The 25,263-nt window shown below is 43.2% G+C and overlaps 2 protein-coding genes across 10 annotated transcripts in view; one reads left to right on the forward strand and one right to left on the reverse strand.

Annotated features, from left to right (window-relative positions):
- The first annotated feature begins 2,942 nt into the window (after positions 1-2,942).
- BTRC (beta-transducin repeat containing E3 ubiquitin protein ligase) overlaps positions 2,943-25,263 on the forward strand; it is a 188,744-nt gene continuing 166,423 nt past the window's right edge. For 8 of the 9 annotated variants that reach the window (XR_010412555.1, XR_010412554.1, XM_045878649.3 and 5 more), the window contains exon 1: positions 17,185-17,338. Coding sequence is in view for 6 of the 9 variants with exons in the window: in XM_045878649.3 (XP_045734605.1) it covers positions 17,291-17,338 (48 nt within the window). In the remaining 3 variants the exon portion in view is untranslated. Of the gene's footprint in view, positions 2,961-17,184; positions 17,339-25,263 lie in introns of those variants that run through there. The other variant, XM_054508347.2, reaches the window with a different exon arrangement.
- On the reverse strand, positions 9,245-9,595 carry LOC123846781 (NADH dehydrogenase [ubiquinone] iron-sulfur protein 5-like). Its single transcript, XM_045878656.3, has one exon. It carries the CDS (start codon positions 9,593-9,595, stop codon positions 9,245-9,247), a length of 351 nt encoding a protein of 116 aa, XP_045734612.1.

Consider the following 25,263-nt stretch of genomic DNA (forward strand, 5'->3'; position numbering starts at 1 on the left):
ATAAAAAAGATAAGCTTGGCTCTTGCCCTGCTGCCACCTCTGGAGAATTTTCCTGGTTTCACTGATTTCTCAGTCTCCTGCTCGAGAAAATCCAGGAGGTATATTCTCATGAGGCAGAACTATATCAACTCATTAACTAATTTGGAATAAAAAATCCAGGGCCTAAAATAAATTAGACCTAGCACTAATAAAATGGAGAGGGGGCAGGTAAGACCAAGAGTGTCAGTGGGAAAGCTCTCCCACACAGATGCTGCTAGAGGTCTGTGGAGACCAGACTTCTCCCTGCCTGGCCGCCCTGGCACTAGTGAGGGCAGGAGCCTGCAAGATATTTGGGGCCCTGTCTTTTCCAGTTGTGTCTATTACTCAGTGTTGGAGAAGAAGACCGCAGGAGGAAGGGTTGGGAGAGGAGGACTGCAAAGGGAATAAGGATCATTGTTGTTATTGAGGGAGAATTTATCATGTGCCAGGATCTGGGTTAAGTGCTTCTACTTGGTAATTTACTTAATCCCCATCACCTGTGAAGTCGATCCCATTCTCTATCCCCATTTTACAGTTGAAGAAACTTCGAGAAGTTAAATAATAGTTCCAGGGATTGAACCCAGGTTTTGGTTCTAGAGCCTGTGGTGTTAACCCCAAAACCCATGAAAACTGCCAAATGATTGTAAATACCAAAAAAGTGTCCTTCTCCAGCAGGATCTAAATTCTGATCTAAGCTAGAAATAGGGCATCTAGCCTCAGAGTTATGCTCATTTTGATACTATGTTTGCTCTTCATCAGAATCAACAAAATCTGACAAGAACCCAGGATCCTGGGCCCAATGTGAGAGTGAGGGACTGTCCTGTGTTTCTCAAATTAGGACCAGAGAACAATCTTTAAACCCTCTGGGAAGCTTGCTAAAATGCAGATTCATGATCCCCACCCAACCTTCTTGATCAGAGTCTCTGGATATAGGTCTCACAGTTCTGCTGTTTAACAAGTTCTCCAGATGATTATGCATCCAAACCTGGGAAACCGTCAGTATAGACTGTGAACACGGGCCTCCAATAGTTTCTAACCAGACCCAAACCCCTCACCATGGCATCCAGGCCACCAGTCTGACCCTAGGCGGCCCTCACCTTGCCTCTCCCCAGTCTCTCCATGTATGTCTTTCATGCTCACCAGCTGTGTTCTCCTGTGTTCGTTCTACTTCACCCCAGTCCTCGCCCTCACCTCTGCCTTCCCCTCCACTCCGCACCTGGATTTAAGTTTTACACACCTGGGCCTGGTATGGCGTCTTTCTCTCCTCTCTCTCTCCCATTCTAATGTAATTTTTATTTAAGTGTAATATATGTACAGAAAAGTGCACAGAATAATAAGGTTACAGCTCAATGAATTTTTTCAAAGTGAATATACCCGTGTAGCCAGCATGAAGTCTCTCTCTTTTTTTAAATACAAATTTGACTCTAAATAGCACTGAAGAGTAATTTAAGTCTTAATCTCTTAAAGGGACAGCAAAAAAGGGAAATTCCACTATATGGCACTGCTTAAAGACCTCTCCTTGTAGAAGCTTCTCCCCCATCAAAATCTTTCTCCTTTCTTCCCTTCTGTTCTTTCCTTTCACAAATACTCATTAGCACCTACCACATTAGGTGCTGGGTAGAAAATGTTGAACAAGATACACTTGCGTCCTGCTTTTGGGGCGCTTAAGTCTCATGGGGGAGACAAATGAAACACAAGTAAGCAAACAATAATTATCTATTATGATGAATGCTCTGAAGGGACTAACTGCCCAGTGAGGAGGACCAGTCAGCACAGGAGAGCGGCTTAGGGGAGAGTATGAACAGCAAGGGCAAAGGCTCTGAGGTGGGATATACCTTAGCTCAAGAGAGAAATTCTTTCCTTTGTCCTCTGACTTTGATGGCCTTTCTTCAGCCCCTCCTCCCACCTTCAGAATCTCTTCTTTCCCACCAGAACCTCTCTACCCTGTGTGCCTCTTCTACACAGAACAATGTATGACTTTCTCTTGGCATAATAAAGGTTCAACACAAACCCCAGCTGCTTAGTGGTGTAGAGAAGGGGGAAAGAATAAGGGAATAAGGATCACTGTTATTATTGAAGGAGAATTTATCATGTGCCAGGATCTGGACACAGGAACTTAACACACTCCTCCTCCAGTGTGATGTGATAGAGCATCTCCTTCTGGACTTGCACTTTGATTTTTTTTTTTTTTTTTTTTGGTCCCAGAAATGTTTGGATAGGATTTATCCACCTAGTCTTTGGAATCAACCGCCAGTCCATCTTCGATGGAGTTGTCCCCAAACTAAGTCCAGAGGAAGTCTTTGAGTTGCCTCCTTCCTCTGGCTTCTCACATTTATCACTGGGAGAGTCACAGAGGAGTTCTGCTCAGGTGCTCAGAGGTTTGGAATCAAGAAGTCTCATGGGTGGTTTTAGCAGCTAACTGCTTTGTTCCTGAGGTAACGCTCCACGGAGACATACCCCGGGATTGAAGGGAGAGGGCAGCGCGGTCTGTGCCCTGCAGGGTTTGGCTGTGAACCATTCAAGTTCTCACCTAGTTCTGATGACTTGAATAAAAATATTTTACAACCACAAGGATACCTGAAGATTCCAGAGCGGCTGAACGGCTCCGTCATCTGGCTTCTCTTCCTGCCCAAGGCACTGTGGGGCCAACATGTCCTCTGACCCCAGAGGGAGGCAGAGCATGTCCTTCTACTTGCCTCTTCTTTCCCTTTCCACCTCCACCCCCAGCCCATCCTCAGATCCTCTTTCCACCCTTTCTTCCAGGGCCTGACCCCTTCTCCGAGGGACTCCCTCAGTCAGATTCCCTGACGGGTGACTGAATTGGAGAGAATGTTGGGAGGCGAGCCCTCATAACAAAAGCCCAGCTGTACAACCAGTCGCACACCTCCAGTGTGATGTGATAGAGCATCTCCTTCTGTTAAATTCCCCATCTTCTGGAGAAGGTAAATTCATCCAAACAACAAAAAACTAATCTGCCATACTTAGATTCAAGTTACATCCTCAAAGCTCAATTTTGGTAAATAAATCTTTGTTAAGTCCTCTCTGGGCCCGAGTCCTTGACAGGATTTGGTCAGGTCCTTGTCACCACCATTATCGGCAATCCATGGAACATTCACTGAGTCCCAGTGGGAGTTGGTACCCGGGCAAAGTACATGATATGCATCTCCTTGCCCTGGTCCAGCAAGCCTGGACTGCTCAGCCTGAGCCAGGACGGAGTTTCTCCAGGGCTCTGCTGTGAACGAGGCGGACCCTCGGGCCAGCGCTGGAACCAGCAGGGGGAACCAAGACACTGGGGGTAAAGTTGAGATAGGTCGTTCTCTGACAGCTGGGACATGTTTTGCAACAGTTATTTTGACAGGGACTAGAAAATAGCACTCAGTCATGTAACCATTTAATAACTATGTTAGAATGATACTAGTTCAGGATAAAGGAGTTCTAGTCTCAGGAAAGCCTTGAGATCAGAAATCAGGACTGAACTTCATGACCTTATATACTGCAAGCTATTGACATTTTCACGGCTACAACGATATATCTGAGATTTGCATCAATATAATCCAGGGGACAGAGGAAAGAAGTGGGTTGGGGGTACACATGAAATCAAAGTGGCCATAATGTAGCCGGGCTGCAGGGGGGGCAAGAGCTCCCAAGCAGACCAGGTTCAGCTGCTGACAAAATCCAAAGGCAGAGAGATGAGCAGTAGGGAAACAAGAAAGGGATTTATTTCAGTGAGGCCAAACCCGGGAAGAGTGGACTAACGTCTCAAAGACTGTCTCCAAAGTGCTGAAAATACTGCGGGGTTTATATAAGGAAAATGCGGGACAAAGGTTGGTGGGTACACGCAGGTGGGCAGTAAAGGCCAGGTCAATCATTACCTTAGGGTCAATCACGGGTAGGGTCTTGCTGACTCAGGGCAGTTCTGATGGCTTGAGGGGGGAAGTTTCAGTTCCGGTCACGTGCTTTGCCTGTAGGGTTTTTATGCCTGAGTTGAGAGATAAGCCGGAAAGAAGATGTCAGAAAGTTTGAGGTCAAAATGGAGGTAAAGTCCACTTTCAGTAAGTCAGTATTTTTGGAAGCTGAGTAATGAGTAGAAAGAGTTCATTATGTTCTTCTCCTGACCTTTGTATATGTTTGAAAGTTTACATAATTGAAAGTTAAATACACACACTCATACACTATGCCTTTTCCCCCTTTGTGTGTGTGTTTACTTCTGGGTGTTTTCTTTTTCTCGGTTGCTTTGTTATTGCTTCGGAAGTAATGTGTTTTGTTTCGTTTTAATTTTAAATGTCAGCCTATTATAGCTGTGGAAAGGACAAACCAAGTCAAATGGGTTTTATTTGCATTTGGGCTAGTGAGAAAAGGGCTTTTAGGATCCAGGTGCAGTGGCGGTAGAAGGGAGGAGTGTGGGAGAACCCCAAGAAGACACAAATTTCGGGACAGGGAGGCCAGACCTTTTCGTAAAGCTGTCCTGGCATCCTCCTCCACACTCCCACCCCTCCTCAGAATTGTTCCTCTCAAAAATTGTCTCTTCATATGTGGAGGACACTGTATTTGATTTAAGGGGCCATTTCCTGACATTACAATTCTGCCTTTCCCCTACCTTCTGTCCTAGTATGCTCCCAGATCTCTCTGAGGCCGACAGCCTGGCCGTCTGGGCTGTTCTCTGTCAGCCTACTGACTGATGTGCCCCATGTGGAAGTTCCTTCTGGCCGAAAGTCCCCCTGGGTCTTTTCCTGGGGCTTCCCTGAATGATCCGCCCTGTCCAGATCCTCGATCTCATCCGCCCCTAAAGTAGTCCCATGTGGAAATCTTCCATTTGCCCTTTCTTCCAGGGACCTTCTCCATCCTTTCCCACCCTCCTTGGACCCTAGGAAACAACCTCCATGAACTGCATCTTGCCCTCTGGCTCCTGTTTGGCCAACAGGAGATATAAGAAGATTAGAGGGTGGGAGGAGAGTGATGCTAAGGTATGAATCATTCCATACCCCTCTGTGTTGAGTCGCTGGGAGGCCTGCATCCCCTTGTGAAGGCCACAGCTATTGTCAATAGTCGTACTCCAAAGCTAGCTTCTCAGTGTCTTGTTAACCACTCCCTCCCCTCATCCCTTCAGACCTAGGAGTGGTAGGGTCCCTGCTGTTGCAGCTATCCCTAAATTCTGTCCACACCTTGGAAAAATAGGCCCTTAATTAAGCCCTCCTCAAATTAATCAAGTTTTTATGTGCCAGGACCCTGACTGATACAGGCCCATACTGTTACCAAGAGATCCCTGGCTAGTATATATTTTTATGTTTTGTTTCCTTTACAAAACAGAAAACTTCTTGAAGGCAGGGCCCACCTCTTATCTATCTATCTACAGAGTGATAAAGATATAGGGAGTGTTTAATACTCACTGACAGAACTAATCCTGGCCCTGATCACTTGTTTCTCAAATGGCATTTTTTGGGGGGGGGGGGGGGAATCTAATGAAAAATAGCTTCTGATAGTGTAAATGTTTGGGAGATGACAGCAGCCAGATAAAGGAAATCATGGGATCTGGACAAAGGTCAGTGAAGGAGAAACCTGCCTGTCTAAACTTCCGCTGAAAGCTACAAAATGAAGTGCAGTAAATACTATTGGTCAACGTCTAACAGATCTAAGCAAAGAGATCATGGGAAAGATAACTTTGTCAGTACAAAAAGCTGATTAACTCCCAAACTGAGAACAATATGCAGCAAATATATAAAGTATCTTTTTTTTTTTTTTAAGATTTTTATTTATTTATTTAACAGAGAGAGAGAGAGCACAAGTAGGCAGAGCGGCAGACAGAGGGAGAGGGAGAAGCAGGCTCTCCACCGAGCAGGGAGCCCGATGTGGGGCTCGATCCCAGGACCCTGGGATCACGACCTGAGCCGAAGGCAGCCGCCTAACCGACTGAGCCACCCAGGCGCCCCCTAAAGTATCTTTTTATAATGAAAGTGAATACTTTTTGTCTGTTTAAGACAAGGGTTTCTGATTTGGATACTGCTGTTAATAAATGAGATACTATCACTGTATTTAGGTGCTGGTGTTGCACTATTTGGGGGAGGATCTATATTAGTTATATCCTGCTGTATAACAACCCCCAAACTTAAGAGCTTAGAACAACAACAAACTTTATCTTACATGGGTCAGGAATTTAGGAACAGCTCTAGCTGAGTCTTCTATCTAGTGTCTCATGATGTTGGAGTCAAGATGTTGGCTGGGCTTGTAGTCATCTGAAGGCTTAACTGGGGCTATCGGATCCTCTCCGTGATGGCTCACTCACATTACTGGCTGTTTGGAGCTGATTCTCGGCAGAAGCCTTCCGTTCCCTCCGTCCTCACAACATAGCAGCTTATTTCCCCCAGAGCAAGTGATTCAAGTGAGTAAGGCAGAAAACACAAGAGCTTTTTATAACCTAGCCTTGGGAGTCACCCTCCATCATTTCTGGAATACTTTATTGGTTACACAAGTCAGCTCTATTTAGTATAGGAGGGATGTGAATACCAGGAGGCAAGAATTATTGGAGTTATAGGTAACCACCACATCTGTTTTCTTCTCTTTGCATTCTATCTGGGGCACACAATTGCAATTTGCCCCATTCTGAGGTTCACTTTGAGCACTTGATCGAACTTTTGTCTGCCAGGCTTCTCCACTGTGAACTTACCCTTTTCTTTTTCAAAGCATTAAGCATTCGGAGAGGGAATACTATGAAATGATGTGTCCTTTTGACATATCTCCACTATTCTTTGAGCACTTCCTTGTGTTCTGGCAGAAAACGTTCTGGGCTCATCTTGTGCTTTCCTTGTCCTAGCCCTGGAATCAGCCATTTCTCCAAGGAGTATTGATTTCTTTTAGTGGAGAATGGCATTTAGAAGCTAAGATCTGGATGCTATATGTACTCATTTTTATTGGGTATTGCTACTCCAAGGCCCTCTCAGTAGGCAGAGCTAGAGAACGTATGTATGTATATATGTAGCCAATCTTCCATCACTGATGTTAGCTTCTTCCTCCACATAGATGCCTTTACCATACCACGTGCACTCCAGCACCCCATGCGAGACTATCTCTCAGCATAGACATCAACCTTGTTCTGCCCTATGTAATGGTTTTAAGACTAACTTGTTCAGGAAGGAGAAGGTACAAATAAATTGAGCCTATCTTGATCATACTATATAAGCAAATTATGCAAAATTTAGACCTATTCGTTGTTAACACTTACTGAGTACATATTATTGCCAGGTAATGTTCTAAGGACTTTCTATGAATGCTCAGAGCAGCCCAATGAGATAAGAACTATTGTGGTCCCCATTTTATTATTTATTTATTTTTTTAAAAAAGATTTTATTTATTTATTTGAGAGAGAGAATGAGATAGAGAGAGCATGAGAGGGGGGAGGGTCAGAGGGAGAAGCAGACTTCCTGCTGAGCAGGGAGCCCGATGCGGGACTCGATCCCGGGACTCCAGGATCATGACCTGAGCCGAAGGCAGTCACTTAACCAACTGAGCCACCCAGGCGCCCCGTGGTCCCCATTTTACTGATTAAGGCATGGAGAGGTCAAGTAACTTGCCCAAAGTCACAGTTACCAATGAGATACAGCAGAACTGTTTTATTGGACTTGTAGAATGTATCCTTTTTTTTTTTTAAAGATTTTATTTATGTATTTGACAGAGAGAGAGAGAGAGCGAGAGCGTGAGAGCAGGAACACAAGCAGAGGGAGTGGGAGAGGGAGAAGCAGGCTTCCTGCCGAGCAGGGAGCCCGATGCGGGGCTCGATGCGGGGCTTGATCCCAAGACCCTGGGATCATGACCTGAGCCGAAGGCAGACGCTTAACGACTGAGCCAACCAGGCGCCCCTGTAGAATGTATCCTTAAAAAGGGTCAGGTATCCTGTGTCCTCCAAAGCATCCTCCTGCTGTCCAGGCTTGGAGCACAAATATTGCTAAATATCCTTTAGGGAACAAAATTGCCCCCAGTTGAGAACCACTGGTCTAGAATAGCATTCATCTAATCCAAGAAAAGCTACTTTTTGATTGTGCTAATGAATGAAAAAAGGGGATTACAAAATCTAGAAGAGCAGGAAATGCAAAAATCTCATTTCCTTATGTGGCAAAGATTGCTAGTTGCCTATTTCAATATCCATCAGAAGGAGGCTTCCTTAATCTGTCTCCTCCAGCTCTATACCCAACCTGATTTTGCGCCTATACTCTCCTCCTTTCTGTCACGGTAGGCTAATCCCTCCATCCCAATGTTATTCTGTCTTATCTGCTCAGGACCTAGCTCCATCATTATCCCTTCTCTTTGTCTTTTACCTTCAACTTTTCTCTCTAATGGGTCCTTTCCATCAGCATTTAAATATGCTCAAGTCTCACTTCTTTTTATTCCCTAAGTTTTTATTTTATTATTATTATTTTTTTTTTTTTTAGAGAGAGAGAAAGGGTAGGTGTGTGCACACGCGAGCAGGTGGGGGGCAGAGAGAGAGAGAGAGAGAATCTTAAACAGGTTCCACACTCAGTGTGCCAAAATCAAGAGTCAGATACTTAGTTGACTGAGCCACCCAGGTGCCCATTTCATTCCCTAAGTTTTTATTTTCGGAAATTTCAAACCTTCAGGAGAGTTGCAGGAAGAGTACAGCAAAAACCCATAACCCTTCACCTAGATCCACAAATTACTTTTTGCCACATTTGCTTTAGTTCTCTCCCTCCCTCCTCTCTCTCTCTGCACACACACACACACACACACACACACACACACTTCTTTTTTCCCTAAACCATCTGAGATTTAGTTGCAGACATCATAACATTTCATCCTAAATACTTTAGCGTATATCCTAAGGACCGGGACATTTTCTGATTCTTACAATAAAATTCTCACACCCAGGAAATTTAACACTGATATTATACTATTATCTAATATACAGCCTACATTCCGTTTTCCCTGACTGTCCCGCTAGCGTCTTGTACAGCTGTTTTCTCTTTTGTGTTTCAGTGTATGTGTGCGTGTTCGTCGATGGTCCAATCAGGGATCAGTCATTACATTTAGTTGTCATACCTTTTCAGTTTCCTTTGAACTAAAGTCTCTCTTCATTTATTTATTTATTTATTTATTTATTTATTTATTTATTTATTTATTTATTTATTAAACAGGATAGAGCAATCCTTTATTTTTAGACACTTTCACAAAAAGGTTTTCAGCAAATGAACTTTCCAGTGGAGAAGAGAGAACATGAAAATCAGCCTCCAGCCATCAGCAGCAGCTCTGCTCGGGGCCTAGGATTCTCCTTGCCCAAGTGGTGAGGTGGAGGTTTGTACTTCCCTTCCTTTATTAGTTTATCTCGCTGCCTCCTGATGTCACTCAGACGTTTCATCGTTTTCTGCTGAAGCAGACATTCTACGAAATCATCAAATTCTATCTTGCACTCTTTCTCTGCACGGGTACCACCGATTCCATGTGCACATTCTATCCATTCTTTCTCAAAAGCATGGCATCGACCTGGAATCTTGTGAGGCTGCTCGGCACTTTGGATTGTCATCCAATGATCTAAGTTAAGGCCCAGCCTTTCCTGCACATCAAAGAAAGGCATGGCCTTGTGCCGCAGTGCCCTCGTCTCCTTGCTGGCCGCCGCTACTGGATGATCCAAGTCTCTCTTCTTTTAAATAAAACAATGAACACTGTCTCTAGACCCTCAACTTCTACCTCTAACCATTGTGCTATCTCTTCGCTCCTTCCCTTGAGAGCCACTCGGCTCACTGCAGTATGGTATCTGCCTCCCACCAACAAGATCCACACTCGCTGGTTTTTCCTCCTGCCTCTCTGGTCCCTTCTTGGGCTCTTTGGCCAGCTCCTCTTCTGCTCATCCTGCAAATCTCAAGGTTCTTCAGGACTCTGTCCTAGACCTGCTACTCTTTACACTGCTTACACTTGCCCTGGGTGATGTCATTCTTTCGGGGCTGGGGGTGGGGGAGGTGCTGGAGTCACTGGTATATGCTGAAGATCCCGATCTGCAGCCCAGGCCTCTTTCTTCAGCCTCAGTCCCAAATATTCAACTGCCTCCTCAACGTCCTGAACCACGTGTAAGTCTTACAGGCACCTTAAAGCAATATGTCCAAAAAAGAACTGATTATCCTCCTACCCCCTGTTCCTTCTATTGTGTTCCTTGTCTCAAATAATGGCACTCCTCATTCATCCTGTTTCCTGGGCCAGATACCTAGAAGTCATCTTTGACACATCCCTTTGACATCATCCATGACATAGCCAATCAATCACCAAGTCCTACAGATTGTATCTCCTCAATATCTCTGGGATCTATTTACTTCTTTCTGTTCTCATCATCTCCCTCACCAGGCCTCCATCATCTCTCCCAGGAAGATTTCAGCAAATTCATAATCCTTTTCCCAGCCTCCAGCTGTAAATGATTTTCTAAAAGTACAAATCTGACCATGCTGCAGCCCTGCTTAAAATTCTTCGGTAGTTTCTTACAGCCCTCAGGATAAAGTCCAAATTCCTTAATGTGACCTATAAACTGGGGTGAAAGTCAAAATATTTTATAGCTGGTAGGGCATAGGTAATGACCTCAGTTTGAACGGATGTCAGCTGGTTCACCTGACCAGAATGTGCTGGCTGAATAATAGCTTGCCTAGAGAGTCTGATGCTATTGTCCTCTATAGTCTCATCCAGTGCCACTCTTCTGCCAAAGTCACCTGGCCTTGTTTTGGTTCTCAGAATGCAGTTACCTTTGCCTGGAACACTTTCTGATGGCCCCACTGCCATCCCACCCCATCCCCACTCCTCAGACCTGCCATGAAGGGGACTAATTGCTCTGTCTAGATAAGGATGACCTAGGACTGTGACAGTGATAACAGTTGTGGAGGGAACCAAATCTGGATCACTCTTAACAGTGACTCCTTCCACGTAAGTACAAGAATATAGAACCCCAGTGGGGTCAACAAACTCAGAAGTCACTGACTCTTGACCTTTTATGAGAACAAGGATGTGAGGGGAAGGGGGAAGTTCTTTAGGTCACAACTAAGACAGTGTCTCTCCTGCCAACTGAAATACAAATAATCTTTCCCACCTCCACTGGACGTCTTGACCCTAGGGTTAAGCCAATCAGATATCAAATAATTGACAGGCTTTTATTCAGTTAATCACTTTGTTTCCAGTCAACCTTGAGTTTTGATTGGCTATCCTTGGAAAACAGAGGGTTATGGGGTGGGAGGAGAAGTAATTCTAGAGTTTTGAAGACAAGTTAGGCATCGAGGGGAACTCTGGGTAGCCAGAGGTCAGCAAGAAGGCACTGGGCATCTAAACTCCAAGCAGTGCTCTCAAATCTGGCTACAGATTAGAACCACCTGGGGACCTTTTACAATTACCATTGCCAAGGTACCTGGGGAAGAGCCTCGACATTAATATTTGTTTTAAAGCACCTCACCAGCCGGGGCACCTGGGTGGCTCAGTTGGTTAAACGGCTGACTCTTGATCTCAGCTCAGTTCTTTATTTTTTTTTTTAAGATTTAATGAATTAATTTGAGAGAGAGAGCACATGTGCTCGAGTGAGAGGAGGGGAAGAGGGGACGGAGAGGGAGAGAATCTCAAGCAGACTCTGCGCAGAGCATGGAGCCCAGTATGGGCCTCTATCTCATGACCCTGAGATCATGACCTGAGCTGAAACCACAAGTCGGAGGCTTAATCGACTGAGCCACCCAGGCACCCCTCAGCACAGGTCTTGAGCTCAGGGTTGTGAGTTCAAGCCCTGCATTGGGCGCCACACTGGACATGCAGCCTACTAAGAAGGAAAGAAAGGAAAGAAAGAAGAAAGACAGAGAGAGAGAGAGAAAGAAAGAAAGCCCCTCAGCTGAGATCCAGAGCACAGGTCTTGAGCTCAGGGTTGTGAGTTCAAGCCCTGCATTGGGCTCCACACTGGGTGTGCAGCCTACCTATAAAAAATAAATAAATAAATAAATAAATAAATAAATAAATAAATAAATAAAGCCCCTCAGCTGAGATCCAGAGTCAGACACTCAACTGAGCCATTCAGACACCCCACCCCTCAAATGACTCTTAAGTGCATTCAGGGCTGAGACCCCTATTGGGTATAGTAGAAGGGAATGCCATGGAATGAGAAAAAAAGTGAAGGCATATATGGACTATTTCTGGCTCCAGCCTGCTATGTGTTATAATCACACATTATGGGGATAAAGATTAGAAAAGCAGAGCAGTTTGCTTAAAGAAGGGCATAATCCTTGTGGGCTTTCTTTCTTTTCTTTCTTTTTTTTTAGAGAGGGAGCATGAAGGGGTGGGAAGAGCAGATGGAGAAGGAGAGAAAGAATCTTAAGCAGGCTGCACACCCAGGACGGAGCCAACATGACCTTGAGATCATGACCTGAACCAAAATCAAAAGGCATTCCCGTTGTGGGCTTTTTTAAAGAAGGTAGAATGTATAGACTGGACCAAAAAAAAAAAAAAAAAAGTAGAAAGCTGGATAATGCCAAGTGTGGTGGAATAGTGTGGTGGAAGTGTAGACTGTTCTGGTCTTTCTGTACTTCAGTTTGGCACTACATGTCTAATTAAGTGTCCTTAATAGCCTGTGAACCAGCAAGTATGATCTTAGATACGTATTCCTGAAGATATTCTTACTCAGGGGGTATGTAGGAGGCTGACTGCTGCAGCATTATTGGGGGTGATTGGGAACTGTAGGTTTTACTGGGAGAGTGGATAGGTAAACATGGGGCATACACATCATCAAGCTACTACGCAGCATTTGGAAGCAACAGATTAGATGTGCACATAGCCACATGAATGGGTCTTAAAACCATAGGCAATGGGTGAAAAAAGTATGAAACATAATGGGATATATAAAACATTATTACATAATATATAATGAGATATATAAACAATATTTAATAGAATTAAAATTGTAGCACATGAATAACTATTTTGCAAGAATTATACAAACAAAAAGGTAAAAACTGTCTACGGGGAAGGGAAAAGGGAACAAGCCATGTACTAAAAGAGAATAATTAACTAGACAACTTTTTTTTTTTTTTTAGTAGGCTCCAAACCCAGCGTGGAGCTTGAACTCATAACCCTGAGATCAAGACCTGAATTGATACCAAGAGTCTGGTGCTTAACCGACTATGAGCCACCCAGGTGACCCTAGACAACTATTTGTTTTTGAGATTTAAGTCAGACCTTGAAAGATGAGTAGGAAAGAGGGAGAAAGGGAAGACTTCTAGCTAAGGCCAGGAGGCAGGAGTATGCTGAGCAGGTGTGTAGGAGAAATGTCTGATTGGAGCAGAGGGACATACCAATGCAAAGTGGGAAGTAAGGTGGGAGAGGGGACTGCATAAGATTGTGAAATTCTGGAAAGCCAGATAAAGGAATTTAAAAAAAGATAACGGAGATAAGAGAGCCAAACAAGGATTGAGCAGGGAAGAATTGTGATGTAAGTGAAGTCTAAAAGACAGTATCAGGGGCGCCTGGGTGGCTCAGTCGGTTAAGCATGTCTGCCTTCAGCGCAGGTCATGATCCCAAGCCCTGCATAGGCTCTCTGCTCAGCCGGGAGCCTGCTTCTCCCTCTCTCTCTGTCTACTGCTCTGCCTACTTGTGCTCTCTCTGTCAAATAAATAAATAAAATCTTAAAAAAATAAAAGTATCAGAGGAGGTGGAATGAGAGCCTGGAGTCAAGAGAACTGGTTTGGAGGTAAATATAGGGAAGTAGACAGAAAAGATGGTGATAGTCAGGAACAGACTAGCATTGGAGGTAGAGGCTGGAAGAGACATTTTGATAGATTACTGGCTGAATACAGACACTAATAGATAAGGGTGAGTCAAAGAGTACCCTGAGGTCTTAAACCAGGAGGTTGGGGTAGAAATTAAGTCCAGTAGTATCTGTGATTTCTCATACTGGAAATCCAATTTTTCAGTAAAATGATTCAGTGTTCTCCTTGAGCAACTGTACCATAAACAGGCTCATTGAGGCACCTGGGGGGCTTAGTCGTTAAGCGTCTACCTTTGGCTCGGGTCGTGATCCCAGGGTCCTGGGATCGAGCCCCGCATCGGCCTCCCTGCTCAGCGGGGAGCCTGCTTCTCCCTCTCCCACTCCCCCTGCTTGTATTCTCTCTCGCACTGTCTCTCTCTGTCAAATAAATATAAAATCTTAAAAAAAAAAAGGCTCATAAATGTATCCATTTTATTTATTTATTTTTAAAGGTTTTATTTATTTATTTATTTGAGAGAGAGAATGAGAGAGAGAGAGAGAGCACATGAGAGGGGGGAGGGTCAGAGGGAGAAGCATACTCCCTGCCAAGCAGGGAGCCCGGATGCGGGACTCGATCCAGGGATTCCAGGATCATGACCTGAGCCGAAGGCAGTCGCTTAACCAACTGAGCCACCCAGGCGCCCTATATGTATCCATTTTAGAGTTGGCAGATCTTTGTTTTCCAGATGGCAAGAGAGAGGATCAGAGGTTCAGTTAATTGCCCAATCAACCAATGAACTGGAGAAAGGATGGGCTAGAACCAGACTTCTTAACATCCAATCCAGTGACCTTTCCTAAACTATGTTGGGTATGAGAAGCTTCAGAATCAAGGCAGTTTATACTTGGATTTCTCAGGTTGACTGACCATAAGGAGTCAATTTTCAAAAAAGAGGATTTACCCTTTCTGTACCCAGTCCCTGCCAGCTCACTTTCAATCCATATGCATATGAACTGTCTGGCTGGTTGGGCTTTCAAACAAAAACTCCTTGGATTTGTTTTACTAATCCTTACCTCTATATGGCTGGACAAAGTGAGGACCATCACTAACTGCCGGCCTCATTCAGCAGTGTTTTCATACTCCTCTATGGATAACAAAGTCAAATGAATGACTTCTCAACAGAATAGAATCTTAGGGTTTAAAAGATCTTACCCTCCCACCCAAACTGAAACCCTCTAGACATTACTCAAGACAGATAGTCCTCTCGCCTCTATATCTTTTCAGGAATGGGGTGATCCATTCCTTTGTCAGTACAGCTCTGATTACTAGAGAGCTCTGAGTCTGAGTCCTATACCACAGAACTGTGGTTCAGTGAAAATAGCACATGCCTTTGAGTCAAGCAGACTTGGGTTAGAATTCTGACAATATAATTTGCTGTATGACTGGCGCAACTTATTTATCTTCTATCAGTCTCTTCTGTAAATTAGGGATAATAATGCCTATTTTACAGAGTTACTATGAATATTAGAGATTATTATGTATATTAGAGATTATGTAAGTTTTTAATTTTTATTTTATTTTTATTTTTTTTAAGATTTTATTTATTTGACAGAGACACAGCGAGAGAGGGAACACAAGCAGGGGGAGTGGGAGAGGGAGAAGCAGGCTCCCCACTGAGTAGGGAGCCCGATGCGGGGCTCGATCCCAGGACCCTGGGATCATGACCTGAGCTGAAGGCAGACGCTTAACGACTGAGCCACCCAGGCGCCCCTATGTAAGTTTTTTTAAAAGATCTTATTTATTTGAGAGAAAGGGAGAGAGCACAAGCAGGGGGGAGGGTAGAGGAGGAAGCAGGTTCCCTGCTGAGAAGAGGCTCGATCCCAGGACCCCAGGATGATGACCTGAGCCAAAGGCAGATGCTTAACTGACTGAGCCACCCAGGCACCCCATGTTAGAGATTATGAATAAAAAATTCCTAGTGCATGCCCGGCACAAAAGAGCTAGTAAAGCGGTAGCTGTTATTATTGTCATATGCTATCTACATATGCCTTTCAATACTTTCAAACACTTGAATTTAGTTGTCATGTTATTCCTACATGCTCTTTTTCTTAGAGGAAGCATCTACCAATATTTTCTCCCATGGTCATCCTGGCCTTGGCTATGCTCCTGCATACCATGTCTGTTGGACATGGTGCCCATAACTGAACAAAGTATTCCAGGTGTGGTCTGACTGTTTCAAAACAAAGACCATAAGCCCCTATTCCCCAGACACTACTCTTCAAGCTGCCTAGAACTCCTTTAGCATATTTGGCAACTGTGTCACATACCGCCTTAGTCCTATGGAAACTTCCAGGTAGTTTTCATGTGTATGAATTTGCAGCCTTCTCCATTTTGCACTTGCATAGAACTTTTTTTAATTCAAGAGTAAAACTTTTTTATTAAGTGAAAGCCTATTAGGTATTAGGTATTGTGCTGAGTTCTGTGGACATAAAGATGACTAGAACAAAGTATCAACATACTAGAAATGTGAGCTCCACAAGCTTGGGTCTGTCATGTTCACCAATGAATCCCCATTTCTTAGGATGATGTCTGGACACAGTTATGTGCTTACTGTTCGTTGAACAGATGAATAAAACAGTTTACAATGGAAATTTTTCCTGTAAGTGAAAAGGCATTTCCCTAATTCACTTATTTTATCAATTTGGATATTCTCTACTAGCCTGTCACTTTTAGCCCAACCCTGGTATTGAGAGAGTAGGGTAGATCCAATCTCCAAAATAAAATCGTACTGTCCCTTTCAAGGCCAAACTAAATACTTAGAGATTTATATGGTGGATGGCCGTTATATCCCACCATTGAAGGCCGTTATATCCCACTTTTTGACCCTTAATACAAGGCTTCAGTCCGAGGGTTAGCATTACCAGGCCATACCTTCTGAGCACAAAACACCCAAGAATTTCCTGAGGTGAGTTCTCTCTGGCCCTGACTTTTTGTGGGGATAGAATAAGGTCTTCAGGAGCAGTGTGGGGTGATAGGTTAGGAGGACCTTGAAATTCTGCATTGGTCTGTGAGGTGATGCCAGGACCTCTGAGTCCTCTCACAGTTTTTTCCAGTATTTGGAAATGGATGGCAATGCTCGCCATCTTGATATCAAATACCAGGCAAGCAGCCACTAGCGTCGCTCGGTAACCACGGAGACACCCGTGCCCCCTCCCGTTTCCCATCCATAGAGGCTGTAAACTACGATTCCCATCAGCCGATTTTCTCTACTTGATGGCGAGTCGTCTAGATTCGGCTTTCGGCCGCAGCGACCGTGCCGCAGTGAACCGCGGGAGTTGCGGTTCGCGTCTAGGCCTCACTTTTTGCCGCGGGAACCCCAGCACTACAAATCCCATGAGCCAGTGGGCTCACGCATGTGCACCGAACAGCGGGTCCTCCCTCCCTGGCCCCCTGCCGGTGCCTGAGAGGTAAGAGAGGGCGGGGGGAAGGAAGAGGAGGCGGATCCGGGCGCTGCGTTGGCTGCGGCCTGGCACCAAGGGGGCGGCCCCGGCGGAGTGCAGACCCAGTGGCCCCCGGTGATTATGGACCCAGCGGAGGCGGTGCTGCAGGAAAAAGCGCTCAAGTTTATGGTGAGGAGAAGGCGCAGGCCGGGGAGCGGTGGAGGCGGTGGCGTTGGCGACGTCGCTGAGGCTCGGGCCTGGGCCGCCTGCCCGCCGGAGGAGGGGGCAGCGGGATCCTGGGCCGAGGCTGGCGGCGGGGGCAGCTGAAGGGACCGGACGGGAGCTCTAGGGAGGAGGGAGGGGGTTGCGGAGAGGACCCGGGGGTGGGGGCAACAGCTCCGCCATCTTGTGGATGAGAGGTCAAGTGACAGCGGGAGCTTAATCGGGGAGGGGGCTCTGGGCGGCGCGCGGGGCCCTGGAGGGAAAGGGGCGTGGGGACAGTTACTGAAGAGCGGAGGAAGCCCAGAGGAGAGACGCCGTGAGGTTGCTGGCAGGGCCTTCTCGGTGTCAGGGTTACGGGTAAGGCCCAGCAGAGGAGGTGCGTTCAGGAGTGGGGAAGGGGAGCGCGGGATAGTGGAAGGAGAGATATAAGGTGGGGGGCGGGGGGGAACGGGCAAGGCGGGATGCAGATGGATCTAAGGGTGGAAGAGAGAAAGCCAGGGCAGGTGGGAGACTTGTAGTTCTGTAGAATGTGGGGGTGGGGTGGGGAGGAGGGGAGATAGCCTTTGCCTTCAGGGTACAATCCCAGTTTGGCCAAACTAATGTTGACAAACTCTGCAAAGGAAGAGGCCTTACTTAGGAGGAGAAGGGCTAGGGATGGAGACCTAGGATTATGGTGATAGTCTCTAGGGAAGGAAGGGGGTGTTGATGGTGAGCCAGAATTACAAATGTCAGAAAAAGGGATACATACTCTACTTTGAAAGGAGAGGCTAAATATTGTAGCGAGCACGAAGTGATAAAAAGCAAGAGGTTGATCCATCAGGGAAACATGGGTACAGGAGATTGGGGGAAAAATTAATATCTAATAGGGTAAAACAAAACATAGTGCTAAATTGTAAAGAAAGTAAAATATGGGGCCTGGTGCTGTATCACTTTCTGAGAAAGGAAAGGCCATGGAGATTACAATAGCAAGACTCCTAAGAAGTGATGAGATCAGTGGAGAAATTCAGGAGATAAAGGGGAGATCTAACTAGTGGGGAATAGGAGATGTCAGAATTGGTGGTTACTTGTCAGCTTTAGGTTGAAGTACAGTATGAACTTGGATTGGAATTTGTTGGGTGTGTTTAAATCCTTTGGAGCCTAGTTCTTTAACTTTGTATCTGCTTTTCTTTTGCTGCACTTGTTCGGCAAATTTGTATAGGCTGGTATTTGATGCTTTTAATCTGATGCTTCTTGTATATCCTAGGGGTAAAACCAGACTTTGTGGTTACAGCTAAAGAATGATGGAATGCATAGACTGCTATTTTAACAGGTGGCTTTAGGGATATTGACATTATTTGCAGTGGAGTGTTGCTTTTTCGGAAGTAATTGTAACCTGTCGCTCCAAATCTCATTTCTTTGATGGTTGTTACTTTGTTTTTGCCTGAAATACCAAAACAAATTAAATAAATATGCACACTATCCTAACTGAAATTTGGCTTTAAACTGCCCCATTTATAAGAATACATCTTCAGAGACTGGTCAAATTTACTAAAACTTTATTTTGTACTAGTGCTTTCAAAAACACCTAACTGAAGTTTGAATATATCATTAACAAAATCCCATTAGGCCTGAAGAAGGTTCTTGAGTTTCTGCCAATGTTGAAATTCTAAAATACTAAATTTTTTTGAACTTTAGAAGTAAGAAGAAGTTGCTTGATATTTTACATTATTTTACATTGAATCATCTCTATGCTAAATAACCTGTATGCCAGCTTCTAGATTTAAGTCAGAAAATTGGCAGCTGCTTGTTTTTGTTTTCCTACTTAGAGATTGACTGAGTCCTAATCTTGACACTTATGTCAAATTTATGGAATAATGTGATTTATAGATCATAAAGAGACATTATGAGATCATCTTCTTTACTCCCCATTAGACCTCAGCCTAGGAACATTCTCAACTACTTGATCTCCACTTTGTACCAGTGAGTTAATGTTTCGATAGTGGTCTCCTGATTGAGTTAAAGTGGACCTGGAGATGGCCATGTAGTAGCTTGCAGCTTTTAGTGCACCACACATTATTAAATGTTGAGTCACTTTCCATAGGGAGAAGCCAATTTTTTCTTTAATTTTAGTAACTTTCATTTTTGACCTTGCCTGCTATTTTGGCTACTGCTTGAGAAAAAGGCCAACTGGAAGAGGGTCACCAAGAAGGACTTCTTAGTAACTAAAGCAGAGAATGGAGAGTTAGAGATTTTGTGTTTTTTAGCTCAGTCACAGTCTTATTATGAATCTGAGTAAGTTACAACTTGCCTTTGGTCCCATTTACCCTACTATAACATATGTCTTTACTCAGTCAGTTTTGAGATAGGAAGATACTTTATTTGTGCGTGCATCAAGTAATTAGTGCACAGTACAACATGGAGGAATGATCCTTTTAATCAAATTGAGATTTTTGTTTAGTATTTGGCTTTGTTTTGGCCTTACTTCTTTCCTCAATTGCAAATTGTGAATGGCAGTTTTTGTACGGATGCCCTGATTTCCATGGTTTAAGAAAATGTAAAATGAAAAAAAAAAAAAGAAAATGTAAAATGTATTTCAAATGCTAATATGAAATAGATATTGTCTTTCATGAATTTTGCTTATTACAACATTAATGTAGTGCTTTGATTACGAATTTTTTTTTAAAGATTTTATTTATTTATTTAAGAGAGAGAATGAGAGGCAGAGAGCATGAGAGGGAGGAGGGTCAGAGGGAGAAGCAGACTCCCTGCTGAGCAGGGAGCCCGATGCGGGACTCGATCCGATGCGGGACTCGATCCCGGGACTCCAGGATCATGACCTGAGCCGAAGGCAGTCGCTTAACCAACTGAGCCACCCAGGCGCCCCTGATTACGAATTTTAAAATAAAATCTTATTAACAAGACTGCTAATTCGTAGTTGACCATAGTTCATACATAGTCTAGATTTTAAGTTTACCCTTGGATACTTATGAAAAATAGTTTAAGGGGAATGTTTAACTTCCAGAAACAAATGATATTAAAGCAGTAGTTCACATTAAGTAACCTGTATGCTAATATTTCATTTAGTTTTAGCAGGTCCTCAAGTACCTTCTTAACTAATACTTCCTTGGTCAACAAAATTAAAATTCAGAAAAGATAAATGGGAACTGGAAGAGGATCTGAGAAGAGAAATGAAAATGATTGAGGGAATGTAGGCACCATTTTTATAAGCACATTTAAAAAAAAATCTATATGGGGGATAGAAAGATGAGTTGAGGGATGAATTTGAAGTTTATTTATTTTTTTTTAAAAGATTTTATTTATTTATTTGAGAGAGAGAGAGAGAGAGAAACAGCACGAGAGGGGAGAGGGTCAGAGGGAGAAGCAGGCTCCCTGCTGAGCCGGGAGCCCGATGCGGGACTGGATCCCGGGACTCCAGGATCATGACCTGAGCCGAAGGCAGTCGCTTAACCAACTGAGCCACCCAGGCGCCCCTCTTTGTGCTAATTTTTAAAACTTATGTTTGTAATAGATGTACATATTATTGGAAGTGAATTATTAGATGTAGAGAAAATTCTACTTTGAATGATTGTCAGAAATTTTTTATTGCTAAATTAGAAAATGAACTTTCAAAAGAGACCACTTATTATTCTATATTATTTGTATAGTGTTTAAATCCTGAAAGAAAGGAAGCAGAGAATTTTTTCCCTTGCTAAAGGGAGATGGGACATATGTAAGATCTTGAGCACGTGTAGAAAAAATTATTTTATGGTAAATGCCATTACAATAAAAAAGAGAATGAAGAAAGAAAAAAAATCTTTGTGCTATTGAAGTATTTTAAAATCCCTTCTACTTTTTTTTAAAGATTTTATTTGAGAGAGAATGTACGCACGCACACACGCATGAGAGCATGAATGGGGGGAGGGGCAGAGGGAGAGGGAGAAGCAGGCTCCCTGCTGAGCAAGGAGTCTGAGCAGGGAGCCTGATGCGGGGGCTTGATCCCAGGACCCCGGATCATGACCTGAGCTGAAGGCAGACACTTAACTGACTGAGCCACCCAGGTGCCCCAAATCCTATCTATGTTCTAGCAATATTTTAATATAGCATGGAAAGTGCTAAGTATGTATAATAATTCATTGAGGATGATGTAGAAAATATTTACCAATGTTTAACAAGTTGGTCACTCTAAAGAAAACTGCTTCTTTCCTCAGTAGTCAATCCAGCATCTGTAAACTGGAAGTGGAGGAGGGGAAAAAAATATGGGAAAGTTTCACTGGCTCTTACCGTTTTGACTAGTATTCCACAAGATTCACCTTGTACTTTGGGAATCTCTTGATAATTCCCTTTACTTTCCTAAAGCCTGACTGAGACAGAGCTAGAACATTTTACAGGAGGCTCAGAGATAACGAGTGGAATAAATACTGAGGGTAATGTTGACTTCAGACTGTGAAGTCTGGGATACTCTGGGACACTCCCGCCATAGTTCTTGGATTGCCTTCCTGTGTGGCCAGGGTGGGAATGGGAAGCAAGGGAGCAAAAGCCACAGAGCCCAGAGAGGGTTCCTTCCTGCCTAAGATGAACCTTCTGAGTTGGGATTTCCTTCTAAAGTCTTGCTCCTTCCTGAGATTTGGCTCTCCCTTCAGGATATACCTCCCTTCTTATTGCCAAGCTTGTGCTCTTACCTGTCCTGACTGTCAATAAAGGGATAACCATAGTAGAATTGGGAGAGTTGTGTTTTTTAAATTTTTGTTTCTTTAAAATATAGTTAGCCATGAATAGCTAACAGCTGTCATTTATTTAGTATTTACTATGTGCTATTCTAAATTCTTTTTTTTAAGTTTTTTTTTTTTTTTTAATCCCTACACTCAATGTGGGCCTTGAACTCATGACCCCCGAGATCAAGAGTTGCATGCTCTTGTGACTGAGACAGCCTGGTGCCCCTAAATCCTTTACATATATTACTTCATTTAATCCTTCCAGTAATAGATTCAGTACTATTGTTACTCCCATTTTCAGATAAGGAGACTGAGTCCAGAGAGAATAAGTAACTTGTACAAAGTCACTCTGTTAGCAAGGAGTCTGACATCAGACCCATGCAGTCTGACCCAGTACCCTGACTTATATTATATTTAATCCTTGAAGAGCAGAGAAACAATGGAATATGATGGCATATTTCTTTGCTAGTCACATGATGGCTGGAGTGGAAGTGTTATTGTTCAGACTTATATGTAGATTTTCTAATCATTTGACTTATTGAGGAAATGGAGTAAGACTTTATAGTTGTCACAGTATCATTGTATCAGTCAGCTATTGCTGAGTAATAGAACCCACAAAATATCGTGGCATACAATGACAGACATTTATTCTCATGAATATGTGGATTTGCTGAGTATTGGATGGTATAGACTGGGCTTATTTGGGTGACTCTGGACTTGGCTGCTCACTAAGGACTGGTACATATGATATTCTGGGACTCAGACTAAAGAAATGGTGACTTACACGTGAAGCTCTTGTAGCTACAGCAAAGGCACAAGAGAGCAAGTCCAATTATTCAAGTACCTTTCAGTCATCGGTCCTGTCACACCTGCCAGTATTCCGTTAACCAAAGCAAGTCAATGGGCAAGCCCAGAGTCAAAAGGGCAGGAAAGTATACTCTGCCCGTAGAAGGCGTTGGGGAGGGAGTAACTTGTATAATGTACTATAGTAACAATTGTCTATAATATAATCTAGTATACTTGATTTATAGAAGAATGATGAAATGCTTACTATGACAGCTGTTGTGCTTTCATTCTGCTCATTGTTGTGCTATCCTGACTAGCACTTTCTCACTTTGGTTACTGAACAACACCCTTGGGCTGGATACTTTTAGAACCACTACTTAATATAGCAGGTATCTTTGCATCATGTTATGTAAAATTTTAAAAAGGCATAAAGAAACAATTAGATTCTTGACATTAATCCACAGTGATGCCCTGAAAAGTTCATGAGTATTACAAGCTATTCTTCTATCCTTGCGAAGGATAAAGTTGATGTCATTCCAATGGTGTTTGTACAGAATTTGAATCAAGGTCATACATAATGCTCTAACAACTCCCTTGGTAGCAGGTTTAGAGCTCTTAAATCCCTTCTCTACACCTAAATTTGAGGCTCCAAAGATATGGTACTGATATTTTCAGATGTCTGGGGGACGTTCAGGCTTTCACTGAAAAGTCATGGAAACAGACATCCAGGAATTATATAGCACATGGGTAATACTTTTGGAACACAGATGCACAAATCCTTGTACTCAGGAACTAATACATTAATGCTAATCTATTAATGTGATAATTTGTGAATTGCTGGATTATGGATAATATTTCAAAATATTTAACAGCATCTGAAAATGTGCTAGTAAACACACACAAAAGCATGATTTTTGGTGATTTTTCTTTTCTTTGGATTCTTTAATGTTTTCTAGATTTTCAACAGTGAATCTGTATTGTTTTTAGTCCGAAAAATTTAAATTTAGTATACTGAGTGCATATATTTATAAAATAAGGACCCCAAATGAAGACCTGCATTTGATCATGGACTGCAGTGTAGACCAAGATCATTTTCTTAACTGAGAAATGGGCAATTGTTAGTCTTACCTACTTGAAAAGGTTCTCTTTTTTTCCCCTTCACAGTTCATTTTAAATCATAAATTGCCATGTATAATGTGTTAATTGATTATTTATGTCATTAAACTCCTATATGTATCCAAAATTTTCATTGGAAATTTAGGACTGTATGTTCCTAGATTGTGCTGGAGCACTGCATTTTCCTTTTAAATAGTACTTGGCAAAATCAGTGGGTTGACAACTGAAAATGAGGCCATGAGTTGGCATGCAATGTGATTTGATAAAAATGTGAACATAAACTAAGTTGCAAAACATCATGTTATATGTAGAGGGAGGTGGTTATGGGGGCAGGAGGGAATGAAGATACAAAATTAAGTAAAACTTCTGTCTCCCCCAGAACTTCACAATCTATCGAGAAGATAGGAATTTATAGGTTTTTTAATATTTTTTAAAAGATTTTATTTATTTATTTGACAGAGAGAGACACAGCCAGAGGGGGAACACAAGCAGGGGGGAGTGGGAGAGGGAGAAGCAGGCTTCCCGCTGAGCAGGAAGCCCGATGTGGGGCTCCATCCCAGGACGCCAGGACCGCAGGATCATGACCCGAGCAGATGCTTAACAACTGAGCCAGGTACCCCATGGAATTTATAGTATTTCTTAAGGCACACCAGTAAGTGCCAAAATAGAGGCAAAAGTGCTATAGAAGTTATCAGAAGGGACGTCAGTTTTAACTGAAGAGATCTTCGGATACTTTGTGGAAGAAGAAAACTTCATATTGGATTTTGTAGAATAGATAGGTTTTGATAGACTTGTTTTTGACGTGGGCAGTTCCAGGAAGAGGGAGTAGTTTGGGTAAAGGCCAGAAAATCAAGAGATAGGCAGGCACAGGTTGAGTAGATAGATATGACTTGAACATAAGGTGCATAGCAAACAAGAAAGAAAAGAAAGACTGAGGACCAGGGAGTTTGGACTGAATCCAGTTTGTGTTGAAAAATAATATTCTAGTGTACTTTGTGGATATATCTGTCTATGTAAGCTTTTTAGAGAAGTAATTATACAAAAGGTGTACAAATCTTAAGTATATAGCTCATTAAAATTTTACCTAGTGATCACTTCTGTGTAAGCATTATCTAATATTTATAGGTTGGTTTTACTTTTATTTGTATTTAGCCTGTGTATATATGGAATATATGGAACCATTCCAGTATATGTGCTTCAGTGTCTGGCTTCTTTTGTTCCACATTGTTTGTAAGATGATACGTTCAGGTTGTGTGGGGTGTAATACGTTCATTCTCATTCTCATTGCTGTGTAGTATT

Source organism: Mirounga angustirostris, unplaced genomic scaffold, assembly GCF_029215605.1.
Source record: "Mirounga angustirostris isolate CCGP_5_RB_7025 unplaced genomic scaffold, mMirAng1.0.hap1 SCAF_6, whole genome shotgun sequence".
NCBI lineage: Eukaryota > Metazoa > Chordata > Mammalia > Carnivora > Phocidae > Mirounga > Mirounga angustirostris.